General features: G+C 42.2%; 2 protein-coding genes and 1 non-coding gene across 8 annotated transcripts in view; 2 read left to right on the top strand and 1 right to left on the bottom strand.

Moving 5' to 3' along the window:
* Positions 1-12113, bottom strand: part of CARD6 (caspase recruitment domain family member 6) — a 51726-nt gene extending 39613 nt beyond the window's left edge. For 3 of the 6 annotated variants that reach the window (XR_011491202.1, XR_011491201.1, XM_020914913.2), the window contains exons 1-2: positions 11968-12113; positions 745-1374 (exon numbers count right to left, since the gene is read on the bottom strand). Coding sequence is in view for 4 of the 6 variants with exons in the window: in XM_020914913.2 (XP_020770572.2) it covers positions 745-1027 (283 nt within the window). In the remaining 2 variants the exon portion in view is untranslated. The other 3 variants (XM_070476624.1, XM_020914914.2, XM_070476623.1) reach the window with 3 other exon arrangements.
* A 271-nt stretch (positions 12114-12384) lies between these two features.
* Positions 12385-14972, top strand: RPL37 (ribosomal protein L37). The gene is made up of 4 exons (XM_070476626.1): positions 12385-12488; positions 13098-13233; positions 13745-13829; positions 14855-14972. Exons 1-4 carry the CDS (start codon positions 12486-12488, stop codon positions 14922-14924), a joined length of 294 nt encoding a protein of 97 aa, XP_070332727.1. The 5' UTR covers positions 12385-12485; the 3' UTR covers positions 14925-14972.
* On the top strand, positions 14693-14772 carry LOC139038305 (small nucleolar RNA SNORD72). The gene has a single exon (XR_011491304.1). It is a non-coding gene; the product is annotated as a small nucleolar RNA SNORD72 (small nucleolar RNA).
* Positions 14973-15689: the final 717 nt, after the last annotated feature.

Genomic DNA, 15689 nt, shown 5'->3' with positions numbered 1-15689 from the left:
GAACCCAGGTCTTCATGCATTGCAGGCAAATTTCTTTACCATCTGAGTCACCAGGGAAACCCAAGAATACTGGAGTGGGTAGCCTATCTCTTCTCCAGGGGATCTTTCCAACCCAAGAATCAACTGGGGTCTCCTGCATTGCAGGCGGATTCTTTACCAGCTGAGCTACCAGGGATGCCTTAAGTGCTTCCTATTTGCCACTAATTATCATTGCATATTGAAAAATTAGCATTTGATTTGCTCCAGAAAATGAGGATTCAGCTGGCATTCTTCTTACAGAGAAAATGAAATTGCTAATCCACCACGTGTGTGTGTCAAAAATTATTTTAACTCTATTTTCAAAATGGCCGGACTAAGTGAAAGATGCAGCTTTTGGTCTTGAGGTTGTTAATACCTATGAATTCACTTACTTGATAAAGAAATCCCAATGTATCACTAACAGTAGTCTCTTTCCAACTATGAGTATTTCGGGATGTCACTGTCAAAACAGTAAGATGTTTATACCAGCAAGAAAACAACTGCTGGTTTTGGATTGTGTTTGAACAAAAAAGTTATAAATCCTCCAGAACAATAACATACATATTCCCTGCTTTTTAAATCTTGGACACTTTTCCCTTTTATCATATTTCACTGAAAATTATCTCCAGGAGAATGACAAATGAAAATAAAGGGTAGTCATTTTCTTTTTTTTCAGGAAAACTGCCTTCTCCCTCTTGGCCCAAAAAGTGTAGAAATGTAACTTACCTTGATTTAAGTTGCAAATGGTAGCTGACTGGGAAAAAGTATTAAACAAACAGTTGAGAAAAAGCCGACAGCTCACTTCTCCCTTTTTCTGTACCAAAATCAACAGCTTCCGACTTTTCTTCAGGGGATCTGTAATATTCTCCAGAATCTCATACTCTTCCTCAGAAATCAACTTCCGAGAGGTTAATGTATCTAAGATACAGTCGGGATCCTGTTGTAGGATTTTTAGTAACTTTTTTCTTTCTTTTTCTATGATTTGGGAGGGAACACTCCCTGCAGCCATTGTTCTGTTTTCTGCAGACCAGGAAATGAACTATGAAACTGTGTCAATGCAGAAACAGGAGTTCGGTTTTGCTTTTTTTTTTTTAAAGGCAGAGTAATGCTTTTTGGCAAAGATTAACCATGTCAGTGACCCTTAGTGTTGGAGAGAGCTGAGCAGATAGAAACAAGCCAAAAAGTCGGGGGGAATCCAGCCATGAGCCCCCACAGATCCTGGATCCCTATAGATTATTTACCCTTTTTTTTTTTTTTTTTTTTTTTGATGACTTGTCTCAGTTTCACATGGTTTAGCCTCCAAGAACTCTTTCTCTGAGAAGTGCCTCTTGAACTTCAGATTCCTTGCTCTGAACTCTGCAATAACAAGATCATGAATTGATTAACCCTTTTGGAGAGAAATCTGTCAATGTGCAGCAATAAATAAATAAATGTGACAGATAAAAATAAAAATTAAACCATTCAATGCAGCAATTCCACTTCTAGGAAATTATCTTAAAAAATAATGAGACAAACGACCAAAGATGGATGTGCAAGAACCTGTACTTTCACATTTTTATAACAGTATAAAAATGAAAGTAATTCAAATTTCCACAAATTGGGATTTATGGAACAGATGTTGATACATCAACAATGGTGTTACCAAGTAAGGTCTGGCTGCTCATCGCTCAAAAACCAGTAAGTGAAAGTTGCTCAGTCATGTCAGGCTCTTTGCGACTCCATGGCCTATGCTGTCCATGGAATTTTCCAGGCCAGAACACTGGAGTGGGTAGCTGTTCCCTTCTCCAGGGTATCTTCTCAACCCAAGGATTGAACCCAGGTCTCCAGCACTGAAGGAGGATTCTTTAGACAAATATTGGAGACAAATATTGATAGAAAGGAAAGTTGTTTTTAATCAGAATGCCAGCAATCTGGGGAGATGGTGGACTCGGTGTCCTCCCAAAAACAGCTCAGAGGATTCTGGTTGGCCATGAAATTTTTATAAGGAAAAGGGGAAGTAATCTCAGTTAACCATTGAAATAGGGAGTCAGAGTTGTTGCCATCTCCCTCTGTGCAGACTTGTGGGCAGACCAGTCAACTTCTTAGGTTTTTCTTTAGATGCTATCTTGTTCACACAGTGTACTTGCAAGATTATACTAAAGAGGAAGCTAGGGAAGAGATCTGGTCATCTGTTAATTACTTATTCTTCATTTCAACATCTTTGATGTATGGAAAGAACCGATAGATTAGGCAAGGTATGGAGTGATCAAGATTTGAAAGGCATGCTAGGGCCAGAGACATGTCTGGGCAGAACAGCATTGCTTTCTTGTTTTAGGGCATGACTCATGCTTCTGCTGCATGATTTTGTTGCTAAGCAATCCACTTGGCTTTGTGGTTAGCTGACCTGTTTTCTTAAGTGATCATTAACTTATGGGGGTCTCCCATACTTTTTTCTTTACATACAGTCCTCTAGTGGGATTAACTCTGTCCCTATCAAGTGCCTACCAATTCTATTTCTATGGGATTATGGGCTAAAGGCTGTCTTTTGTAACTTCTTCATACTGACAGAGGGTGCCATATTCTTAGAGTGGAAGATGTCAGATGGGTTTGTAGCATCTCTTTGCCTAGTTTTGGTTGCCCACTTACATATGCAGACAGAACAAGCTACAGTTATTTTTCTTTTAAATATAATGTATATCCACATATACATATTGTATACATACACTATACATATTAACATTTTAAAACAAAACTGGGTTCTATAACCTGCTGTTTTCCATAATAATATATCATGGATGTCACTATTTGTCAATATGTATAGATTTACTTCATCCTACAGTTATTTGATGTCCACCAAGATATCGGTTATTATTGAAACAGGGAACTGAATTCTGTTCACAGAGCCAAAGAATGGAATTCACAAACTAGCAAACACTCATGCACGCAAAGTTTATTTTAAAGGACAGAGATACAAAGCCCTCAGCATAGACACTGAGAAGGGAGTACAGACACTGAGAAGCATAGACACCAAGACACTGAGACAGGAATAACAGCAGCTTTTATATCTTGATGAGAATTGATCTGTTCATTTTTGGTTGGCTCTGGGCCAGAAGCATGTAATTTCTGACCATCAGTTTAAATGTTGCAATGTCCAATTTGCCATTTTTATGGCTTTTTTTGGGGGGGTGGTTTCCAGTTCCTCAGTTTCTCTAGACATTGTGACACCATCCCTTGACCCTTTCTCAAGACCCCAGATCATTACTTAGAGACCAAATATATGTTTAGGAGCTAATGGTCCACCTGCAGTTTTTCTCCTTGATAAACTGGACAGCAGTTAATGATTGTCTTGTCCTGGGTCTGAATGTTTTAAGACCCTCCAGACGAGGGAGGCATTCCTCAGAATGCCTAGAAACTGGAGCAGTAAATATAGCTTTGGGCTAACAGAGCAAAATGGTTATGTGAGAGAATTAAAATTGAAATTTAAAAAAGAACCAAGGCCCTGACTCTACACTGACTGCCTAACAATTTCTACCTCATTATGAGCCATGGAGTTAAGCCCATTCTAAGGCCAGTTCTTGGAATTGTACTGGCCATAGATTCAGTATTGCTCAAGATGGAACAGTTTACGTTATGGCTACAGTCTGCTCATCATGCAGTTGGCTTTTTCCCACTGGTGGCAGTTACAGTATCTGTAAAACAACTCAGGAATGTGCATCAGACACTGAGTCTGTGACTCTGCTATCTTAATCATTAATGGCTTGAGTTTGCTGTTTTGTGACTCAGGGAAGCCTGAAAGACTTCAGTTTTCCTATAAACAAGAAGCAGGAGACATGGAGGGGCCCTGGTGATTGGGATGGGATGGGGCAAGCCGAGCTCTGCTCAGTTCCAATGGAATACCAAAATGAAGTTAAAAAGGACAAAGTAAATCTATGCATATTGACAAGTAGTAATAGAAATAATATATTATTAAGGAAAATAGCAAGTTATAGATCCCATTTTTGTTTAAAAAGTTAATATGTATAGTGTATGTATACTATTTGTATATATTGATATACATTATATTTAAGACAGCCAGGAAAGAGATAACACAATTTTACCTCTGCTATCTCTGGTTGAGCTCAGAGAGGCAGCAGTGAGTGGTGGCGTAAAATGAGATCTTAATTCCCCGCTCAGGAATTGAACCTGGGTAGCCTGCATGAAAATCAGGATTCCTAGCCACCAGACCAGCAAGGATTAGAGGCTAGAAGCTGTTTTTCCTCGGCTTTTGTCCCAGTGAAAAAGCATTTCTCATGCAGGCAAAAACTATAAATGCAGGTACAAAGTTTATTATTAGAGACATGCATAGCACAACACATAGGAGAGCACACAGAGAAATAGTTTGTTAAGACAGAAGCAAGACAGACACACCTGGAGAGAAAGGTTGTAAGCTTCCCCACTAGCGAGGAGGAGCTCAGCAGAGAGGCAGTTGAGTCATTTATATAGGACATTTCTTCCAGATCTTTTTCACACCTGACCTACCCTTGAGCCCTCTCAGACATGCATGTGCAACTTGTTTCCAAGATGGATTCCAGTCCAGAGGCCTATGGGATCACATGTTAGCATCACATATTATGGGGTGGCATCCCCTTTTTCGACCCTCAAGCAGCCTTTCTGCCCACGTGAAATGTCTCCCTTACCCCAAGGATGGGAAATATATGACTTCCTGATTCTTTGCTCAAGCAAGGTTTAGCCCTTCTCTGTCCCTGCCATGACCGTTGTCTTAAGGTGTCCACTGGAGACAAAGCCTGGCTGCTTACCCTTTATCTGTTGTTACTTCCATTTTTGGAGGGCACACAGGAGGATGGCTGTAAGTAACTAACCTGGAGCCCACCCGTCCTGTTTCAGGAGATGCAAACAGGAGGCTAGTTGCAAGTGTCTGGCCTGAAGCCCACTTTTTTCCTGCCCAGAGATATGTAAACAGGAGGCCAGTTGTAAATGCCTAGCCTGCGGTCTATCTGTCTCCTGCCTCATGGTGATGTGATAACAGCAGTATTCAAACTTTCTACTTTAAACATTTCTATTTATATTAACACTTTTTTGTTATCAACAGAATTTAATTTTCTAAAAAGTTATCTGGTTGGTTTTTATTTTCAGTTATAGTTCACAAGAACCTGAAAACAATATAAATATCAACAGAATACTTGATGAGCAAACTGTAGTATTTCACGCAATGTAAAAGACAGCATTCAAAAAGAATGAATTTCAGTGACCCACAGTATAGATAAATCATAAGCATTAAGGGGAAATTTTAAGTCCTCAAATATTATATGCAGCATAGCACCCTCCTACAAGGCTCAAAATAATGGAAATCCAGACACACAGATTTTAGGAATACACATTGAATCAATGGAAACAGTGAGAGACTTTATTTTCTTGGGCTCCAAAGTCACTGCAGATGGTGATTGCAGTCATGAAATTAAAAGACACTTGCTCCTTGGAGATCAAGATCGGTGGGAGAAATATCAATAACCTCAAATATGCAGATGACACCACCCTTATGACAGAAAGTGAAGAACTAAAAAGCCTCTTGATGAAAGTGAAAGAGCAGAGTGAAAAAGTTGGCTTAAAACTCAACATTCAGAAAACTAAGATCATGGCATTCGGTCCCATCACTTCATGGGAAATCGATGAGGAAACAAGGTTAACAGTGAGAGACTTCATTTTTGGGGGCTCCAAAATCACTGCAGGTGGTGACTGCAGCCATGAAATTAAAAGGTGCTTGCTCCTTAGAAGAAAAGCTATGACCAACCTAGACAGCATATTAAAAAGCAGAGACATTAGTTTGCCAACAAAGGTCTGTGTAGCCAAAGCTATGCTTTCTCCAGTAGTCATGTATGGATGTGAGAGTTGAACTATAAAGAAAGCCAAGTGCTGAAGAACTGATGCTTTTGAAATGTGGTGTTGGAGAAGACTCTTGAGAGCCCCTTGGATTGCAAGAAGATCCAACCAGTCCATCCTAAATGAAATCAGTCCTGAATATTCATTGGAAGGACTGATGCTGAAGCTGAAACTCCAATACTTTGGCCATCTGATGCAAAGAACTGACTCATTTGAAAAGACCCTGATGCTGGGAAAGATTGAAGGCAGGAGGAGAATGGGGATGACAAAGGATGAGATGGTTGGATGGCATCACTGACTCAATGGACATGAGTTTGAGTAAGCTCCAGGAGTTGGTGATGGACAGGGAAGCCTGGCGTGCTGCAGTCCATGGGGTCACAAAAAGTCCGACATGACTGAACAACTGAACTAAACTAGAATCAATATAATTACAAGAAATGAGAAGGAAGTGAAATTCTGAAGGATGGCTACCTTAGTTGGGGGAAGCTGGGGATGGGATGGGATTGGGGGACAGGGAAATTATGGAGTTAGACATATGGTATCATCTGGGGATGAGTTTATAGGTATTTATTATATTATTAAAGGTAAATAGTTAAATATATAACTGAAATTATACTATGTTTGTGTTACTGAGTCCAAGCTTACTCTGCTCACCACATGACAGGCCAATGAATCTGAAAGACTAAGTATTGAGGCAAGGAATACAACTTTATTTGGAAAGCTAGCTGACAGAGAAGATGGCAGACTAATATCTCAAAATAACAATCTGGTTGGAGTCTGGATGGATGCTAGGTTCTTTTATAGACCAGAGAGGGTTAGGAGTTAAGGAAGTAAAAAATCCTTTATCTTGAAATACTCTTAAATGGCCAACCTCAGGAAGGGGATCTGTTCATCTCTTCATTCTTGCAGCCATTCACAGGTGAGCAGGGTCAGATTATCTCCCCGTGAGCTGAACAAGGGGCAGGGTTCCCTGAGGCAGACCATTATGTATAATTATAATAACAAGTCAGTCAATTGTAAAGAAAATAAACTCTGAATATCTATTGTAAGGGCTGATGCTGAAGCTGAAGCTCCAATACTTTGGCCACATGATGCGAAGAACTGACTCCTTGGAAAAGACCCTGATGCTGGGAAAGATTGAAGGCACAAGGAGAAGGGGAGGACAGAGGATGAGATGGTTGGATGGCATCATCGAATCAATAGACATGAGTTTGAGCAAACTCCGGGAGATGGTGACAGACAGGGAGGCCTGGTGTGCTGTAGTCCATGGGGTCACAAAGAGTTGGACATGACTGAGTGCCTGAACAATAATAACAAAAGCAACAAAAAAACAAAGGTTAAAATCAAACAAACAGATCTATCATGGAGTCAGAACTGGCTCTTCCTTCCAAACACTTGGACTAATGCTGAGCATGTAGTTCTACTGAAAGTGGCACCTCTCTGAAGCGGCACCAGTGCCGAATCAAATCCCTCAAATCCCCAAGACAAAGTTTTTGGTGAATTACTTTGCCAGGCAAAGGAGGACTTCTGCATCAAAAAACTATATCTCTACCCAAAAGAACTTGATGAGGGGTTTTTATAAGAGGGGGTTTCAAAGGTGGGGTCTCTGACAAAAGTAGGGTGTAAGCAGGGTTTATACCACCTTAATTTTGTCTCAGGTGGTCAGTCTCCTAATCTCTATGAGCTTCTCTGGTCCCTTTAATTTTGCTTCCTGTGGTTTCTTGGCTGCCTCTCCCTTGATTGTAGAGGTTTAGTAGCTAAGTTGTACCTCACTCTTTTCGAAACCATGGACTAGCCTGCCAGGCTCCTCTGTCCATATGTGATTTTCCAGGCAAGCAAGTGGGAGTGGTTTGCCATTTCCTTCTCCAGCGGATATTTCCAACCCAGGGATCAAACCCAGGTCTCCTGCATTGTAGGCAGATTCTTTACCAACTGAGACATCTGAGAAGCCCTTGATCAGAATTGTTCAAATCTGCCCTTTGAAACTCAGGAAAAATTATGCCTGGAGTCTTGCCTACAAGAAATGGGGGATAGAAAGACCTCATGCTTGGAAGTCCCACAGGGCTCCACTTGGTTTCAGTATTAGAAACCAAGGATAATGATTCATTAAGTTTTAGGGACTCTAAGGTTGAAAAAGAATAAGAAAAGCCTTTTATGACATTAAAAATTAACTTAGGTTGAGTTTTACAATGTGTCACAAAGATATGGGTTTCAAGAGATGTATCCTACTTAATATTAACAATCTGATTGTCCATTTTAGTAAGTTTCCCAACTTTTCTTTTTTTATTCAAGTTGCTTGGCAAGGTATTCTAATAACCAGCTTCTCAAATTGGATCTCCTCTCCACTCATCTCCCAAATACCATCCTCTCCCACAAAAACCTACTCCAGTTCTCAAAGATGATGGGAGAAAAGTGTTTCTTTGAAGCTGGATATTTCACAGTAAAATTTAAATTTAAGGAAGGCAGTTTAAATTCAGTTCCTTGGTAATAGGAAATGTGCATTGCACACGCTTAGAATGCAAATGGAAGTGAGTTGGGGGAAGGGTATGTATTTGATGTATTTGAAACTACATCCCTCAAATTAAATACAATGAAACAGGAGTAAAATTTTTGTTTTTAGCTAGGAGTTTAAGTTACGTGATTTTTTAATGATGAAGTTAGTTAGTTGCTCAGTCGTGTCTGCCTCTTTGCAACCCCATGGACTGTAGCCCACCTGGTTCCTCTGTCCATGGAATTCTCCAGGCAAGAATATTAGAGTGGGTTGTGATTTCCTTCTCCAGGGGATCTTCCCGACCCAGGGAGTAAACCTAGGTCTCCTGCTTTGCAGGCAGATTCTTTACCTTCTGAGCCACCAAGGAACTCTTTAAAGATAAAAGTCAACAGTAACTTCACCTATTGTAGGGGGAAAAGGCAGGTCAAATTAAGAGAACTGAATTGAATCCAAACAACAGATGCAAGACTTCTGATGTCTCTATCACTCTCTACTAAAAGGCAAAATGCCGTAGGGCAAATACCCAGGTAACAGCAGAGCTCACCTGTTTCAGAAGTCAGTCTGCTCCTACCCAAACCTGGCATCTGGATAAAAACCTGGGGGTACTAAACTGCCCTGATAGACCTCTGTAGAGCCAAGGGCCTACTTGACCAGGCTTAGAATGGCGTGATTTCAAGCACACCAAAAAGGGAGAGGAGGAGGAATTTTTCACCCTGACGATTTGGGGAATGTCTGGGGTAAAAGAGACTGTCGCCTAGTACCTGTTACACAGTTCGACTCCTCAGTGGTTGCTACCTGTCCTATTCTTTCTGAAACGGAGTAGGACCCTGTAGGGCCCCCCTGGGTACAAAAACCTTTCCACTTGCCTCTTGTTTTTAAGAAAAAGGTTTCAGCCTTCAAGATCTCTCTTGTGTTCCAAAGGGCAGACAGATGAAACAGTTAGCTGTTCAAACAGTTACTTGTTAAGGAAGCGAGGGGATGCATAAACAAAAGAAAGGCAGTAAAGGACTTCCCTGGTGCCTCAGTGGTAAAGAATCCGCCTGCCAGTGCAGAAGACACAGGTCTTCCCTGGTCCTGGAAGATCCCCCATGACAAGGAGCAACTAAGCCTATGCTCCACAACTACTGAGCCTGTTCTCTAGAGCCCAAGAGCCACAACTACTGAAGTCTGTGTGCCGTGCCCTGCAACAAGAGAAGCCGCTGCAGCAAGAAGCCTGCACACAGCAACCAGTGAGTAGTCTCCGCGAGCCAAAACTGGAGAAGAGCCCACACAGCAACGAAGACCCAGCATAGCCAAAAATAATTTTAAACACTTATTTTAAAAGAAAAGCAGTCAAGAAACAACAGTACAGCAATAAAGCAGAGTCCCGGTTCCTCCCCAATGGGTATACATAATATGCTGATACAAATCTTTGAGTTCTGCTATAGGAACTCAGCTCCCTTCCCGCCACCCCCAACCCCCAGCTCCACTCAGGTGGAAGATGGCTGAGCACGTTTCCTGGAACATCACCCTCTTACCTCACCACCACCCAACTAGAAGAAAGTCACAGGCCCCCGCAGCCCTTACTTGGTCTTTAAAGACTTCCCTAAGAGAATTCCTCAAGGATCCAGGGGCTTGCACTGCTGAAGGCCCAGGTTCAATTCAATCCCTGATCCAAAAACTAAGATCCTACAAGCCCCACAGAACAGCCAAAAAATTAATTAAAAACCAAAACATAACAAAACCTCTTCCCTGAAAATCGTCGGACAGTTCAGTTTTCTGAGCAGGAGCTATGCTGACCTCCTTGGTTGGTGTTTGCAAAACCTTTGCTCTAAACTCCAGTTTTAGTTTCTTTGGCCTCACTATGTCTCAGGCACACTAACTTGGGCTCAACACTGTGTCTCCGCTGATCTCATTTAATACCTGTGCTAAGCAAAATAATGCTCTCCCCCAAAGATGACTGTGTTCTAATCTCCACAACCTGTGAAAATACTAGTTTACACCAAAGGACAGCTAAGGTTGCTAATCAGCTGACCTTGAGATGTAAGAATGATCTGGGTGGAGCCAAAGCACTCTCAAGGGATTATTAAAAGATAAACAGGCATCCAAAACCTAAGTTTAAGCAAAAATCTATCCAAAAAGGGCAGCACCAAACTGGAAGTGGTTAGTAGCATTCTAGAAGCCAAGGGACTTTATAAAGTGTGGAAGCAAAGAAAGGAAATTACTTGATTGGCTGTAGGTTAAAGACTAATTGGTGGTTTGATTGTTGTCCTTAAGTATACAATACAGTATTTTCAACTGTAGATGCAACACTGTACTGATCTCTTACATGTTACATAACTGAAACTTTATACTAGTTGGTTAAATGTTTTGTCTTAAACCATTAAGTTTGTGGTAAATTGTTAGAATGGCAACACAGAACTAATACAGTACCTAATCCAGTTAAGTCTAACCTGAACTGCAGTTTGTTTCAAAAACTCAAATGTTGGTCTTCTCACTCTCTCCCAGCGGGAGGGATCTCCCCCTGAAAGCCCCCATTCCCCACCTACCATTTCCATAACAACAGCAACTCTGTCCTCTCCTCTTCCCATTTCCCAGAAAAGCCTAGGGCTTACTACGAATTTATCAACTGTTAACTTGTCAAAAATTTAACCTCCTAACTCCTAGACCTCATCTTGTTCTTTTAACTGGGTGAAAAACGCTCAGTCGTGTCCCAGTCTTTGCGACTCTATCGCCTGTAGCCCGCCAGGTTTCTTCCTCCGTCCGTGGGAATTCTCCAGGCAAGAGTACTGCAGTCCCTCCTCCAGCGGATCTTTCCAACCCAGGGAAAGAACCCAGGTCTCCCGCACTGGGGGGTAGATTCTTTGCCCTTGGAGCCACCAGGGAAGCCCAAGAATACTTGAGTGGGTAGCCTATCCTTTCTTTAGCTGATCTTCCCAACCCAGGAATCCAACCAGGGTCTCCTGCATTGCAGGTGGATTGTTTACCAGTTGAGCTATCAGGGAAGCCTAGAAGTTAATTACTTCTGCCAATATTTCACAACTGTTAGGTCACTAATTGCTTCCTTTAGACAGCACGCGTTTAGGATTGTTTTTCCCTACTAACTCTTAAATGTTTGGGTATTTTACCCTTTTGCAAGGGTGGGGGTTTTCCCTGGAAGAGGGCTGCAATTGAATTAAGTGTTTGTATCAACAAGGTCTGGGAACCAACAATATTAACACTTTAAAGTGTTTTGGACTACACATGTCCAGGCCCTACCCAAAGCTGTCAAAGCATATTTCCTCACGTTAGAGTTTAGGAAACTTGTTAACAAGTTCCACCTCTGATTCCTATTCCTTGGCATAGTAAAATGCGAGATCAAACCATAAGCCTATTATTACAGTTTAAAAAAGCATTTTCTGCCTTTCTCTTCATAATCTGAGCCCAGCTGTGTCCTCCTAGCAAGTGAGGATTGTGCTCAGTAGCTTAGTCGCAACCGACTCTTTGCGATCCAATGGACCGGCCCACCAGGTTCCTCTGTCCTTCGGATTTTCTGGGAGCGGGTTGCCACTTTCTTCTCCAGGAGAGCCTCACCATCCAGGGACGGAACCCGCGTCTCCTGCTCTGGTAGGCAGATTCTTTACCGCGGAGCCTGTGAGGATCAGTCAGTCAAAATCTTCAGGCCGGAATACAGAGCAACCTGGAGAAGTACACCAGCCCAACCCCCAACCCTACAGAGACGCCGGGAGGGCTGAGCTAGCGCCTGCACGCCAAGCAGGGGAGCCTCTCTACCCACATTTCCCATCCCCTGGGAAACCGGAACCCGCAATGCGGCCTTAGCGCTGACAGAACACTCCTAAAGACCGGAGGGAAACAACAGGAGGGTAGGTAGTCGAGTTCCGGTCAAAAAGTTTGCTGCAGGGAAAGGCGGGTCCGGAGGGTATACGCCCAATCCCTTCCCCAGAAAGTTGTGAGTTCCGCTCCGCTGAACTCTCTATTGGCCCTAACCGGCTCCGCGATCCCACCCACACTACAGTGACGGACGCTTGAGAGCGGTGCACTGCGCCCCGCCGGAAGTGCTTCCCTGGGCGGAAGCTTCAGAGCGCAATATAGCGGAAGTGCTTTCTCTTCCGGCCTCTTTGGTCTCGGCGGCAGAAGCAAGATGGTGAGTGGTTTCCAGGGGCTCTCGTCATCGGCTTTCATCCTCACCCCCTGAGCTGCGCCTCATGCAATCCGTGGGGGTCTTGGAAGCTTTCGGATAAGAGTAGCCGGTCGGCGGAGAATGCAGCTTTCAAGAGGCACGAGAATGGGGATGCTGATGTGGGGATGCTGAGCCTGCCGTCGTGGAGCTGCAGCTGCCCCAGGCCCCTTTCTAATGTCTGACCTTTAGGGAGCCCGCACAGTCCTGCCCGCCAGTGGGAACTGATGGAAGAAGCATGGTCTGGGGGTATTTGGCTCTGTAAACAAAAGAATAGTTGGCGACAGTCCCTGGGCAGGGGCTCTTAGATTTTGGAGTAAGAGTAGGTAGGAAAACCACGTTACCTGGTCTTTTGCCTTTTACTTTTTTCATTTCCCTTTTTAATAGTGTAGCAGGTTTCGAAACATGGCTGCTCTTGCAGGGGCTTTAGATGACGTGAAATTCTAATAGTGGTCATCTAAACAGTGTCAGCCCTTGTGATTGTCATTAATTTATATCAGTAGTTACTTTAACTGGAAATGTTGAACATGTGTATAGAAATGACTAGACTTAAACATTTATTCCCTTAACTTGCAGACGAAGGGAACGTCATCGTTTGGAAAGCGTCGGAATAAGACGCACACGCTGTGCCGCCGCTGTGGCTCTAAGGCCTACCACCTTCAGAAGTCGACCTGTGGCAAGTGTGGTTACCCTGCCAAGCGAAAGAGAAAGTGTAAGTTAACGTTTATAAGTTTGCTTTGAGATTGAGAATAGTTTCTTGTTTCATATGTACCTCAGAGGGGCATTACCTTGAATATTATTTGGTTCCTAGCAAAATTGTACATCTGTATACCACTATGTTGATTAGTTGCTGAGTTGTGTCCCACTCTTGCAACCCCATAATCTTTAGCTTAGTAGGCTTCTCTGTCCAATGGCTGTCCCAGGCAAGAATACTATAGTGGGTTGCCATTTCCTCTTCCATGTATGGGCTTCCCTTGTGGCTCAGCTGGTATGCTGAGCTTGCAGTGCAGATGTGGGTTCAGTCCTTGGGTTGGGAAGATTCCCTGGAGAAGGGAAAGGCTACCCACTCCAGTATTCTGGCCTGGAGAATTCCATGGACTGTATAAGTATACCGATAAAGTGAGTTTAAAGCCAAGGCAGGCGTTTTTAATTATATTGACAGACAGTGCGTACTGGGACAACAACATGAATCTTAACCTGAATTTTTTTTTTTTTTTTTTAAGATAATTGGAGTGCTAAAGCTAAAAGACGAAATACCACCGGGACTGGTCGAATGAGGCACCTAAAAATTGTATACCGCAGATTCAGGTAACTTTTTATGTTTCAATTATAGGTGGGTCTATGAGCTTTTATAACAGTTGTCTCAACTACCCTGGTTTTTGGGATGAGGTGTTGCTAGGATCCTTTTTCTTCTGCCACCATAACCTTCAGATCAGTCTTGAACTTAGGAATCAGTGAACAGTAGTACGCACTGAATAGGCTGGAGTGTAGTTTGAGGTAGACTCCAGAAAATGATGGCATTTATTCACATACCTACATTTCATTTTCCTGCCAAAGTTTGTTGAGATGATAGTATGTAATTGAGGCCTTCAGTTTTGTGGCTTTGGGCAAGTCTGCTTGCTGTAAAACACTGTTGTACTTAAAGAGGGGCCTTAGAGTTTTAATTTCAGCCCCAGCATAGTCTTACAGAGAAACTGCATTTTAGTGGTAGCAGTTGAGGGGTGTAAGACCTCAATTGAGGTGATTTCTTTGTTGGGGACTGAGGTTGTCCTGTGCAATATAGGATATTTAGCAGAATTTGTGATCTCCTACTCAATTCAAGATCTTCACGTTTTAAAAGACCACAAGATAGTTTGGGGGCTGAAAACAACACACTTAGATGTATTTGTGTGCTGGACTGATCTTTGAACTTAAGGCCAATATATAGTAGTATGGGCTTAGGGTTCAGTGGTCTGCTAGTCTGAGTTAAGAGCATGAATTGAAGCTAGTTGTAACCTGTGTGTTCCTCAAAAGATACATTTCAAGTAGATGTTAAGTGAGTTAAGATGTAAAGCATAGAACCCATTTTCCCAAAACCTTAGGAATCATAAGGGGTGGGGAAGTACTGATCACTACAACCAAATATGTCGCATTGGCTATTTTGAAGCAGAGGGAAGTTATTAAAATACCACAGCTTATCAGTGATGTTCTAAAAATAAATGTCTGAACTTATGAATTCAATATTGATTTCACCATTTAACTGAGATAAGCTCATAAAAATATATTTTAACAAAGATTGAAATGTATACATTGACATTGCTGAGGTAACCATTCTTGTCTCTAACACAATGCAGGCATGGATTCCGTGAAGGAACAACACCTAAACCCAAGCGAGCGGCTGTTGCAGCATCCAGTTCATCCTAAGGATTTCAACAATTAGTCGCGCAATAAATGTTCTGGCTTTTAAAAATATCTGGTGTGCTAAGGTATTTTTAATAGGCTTGTATCAGTGATTTACATAGGTTTGTGAATGCGGCAACTAAAAATCAGGTTTACTTGTTAAGCGGCTGTTTTGGAACACTAACTTTGAACTGGGTTGTGATACTGCTAAAGAGGACCAGGCCTTGACAAGCAGAATTCTAAGATTTCCTTCAAGCAGATGACATTAAGAAGTAACATCTGTGCTACTCTAAGGACTATGTTATCTAAGGTTTTTGTGGAATGGTTGGCTTTGGATTACTGGTGAGAACATGAAGGACAGGAGTTGAATGAATTCCATTTTGGAAAGGTGGGTTTTTTTTTTTTTTTTTGTGTGTATTATATTTGCTTTACAATGTTGGCATTGGTTTTTTACAGGAAAGTGATTCAGCTATACATTTTTCTTTTTCGGATTCTCAGGTGATAGTAACTCTTGGCACCCAGTTCGAGGCTGTGCGTGCTTTTTAAGCTGGTCAGCTAAGTGAACAACTAGGTATGAGTCAACAAGAAAGTTTGTAGGGCCATGTGCAAATGCAGTGGATTGAGCAGAATGTAAAGGAAGGCCAAGTATAAACTCGTAGGCTAGTAGAACTTTTTTAATCCTCATCTAGCTGATCATTGACTTTTCAGGGCTCTGAATATTTCTGCCTTGCTTTCTGGTGTTTCTGCCAGACAGTTTTTGAAGTGAAGATGATACTAACTTTGTTGGAC

This window comes from Odocoileus virginianus, chromosome 14 (assembly GCF_023699985.2).
Source record: "Odocoileus virginianus isolate 20LAN1187 ecotype Illinois chromosome 14, Ovbor_1.2, whole genome shotgun sequence".
In the NCBI taxonomy this organism is placed as follows: domain Eukaryota; kingdom Metazoa; phylum Chordata; class Mammalia; order Artiodactyla; family Cervidae; genus Odocoileus; species Odocoileus virginianus.
This window is presented reverse-complemented; position numbering and strand designations above follow the sequence as displayed.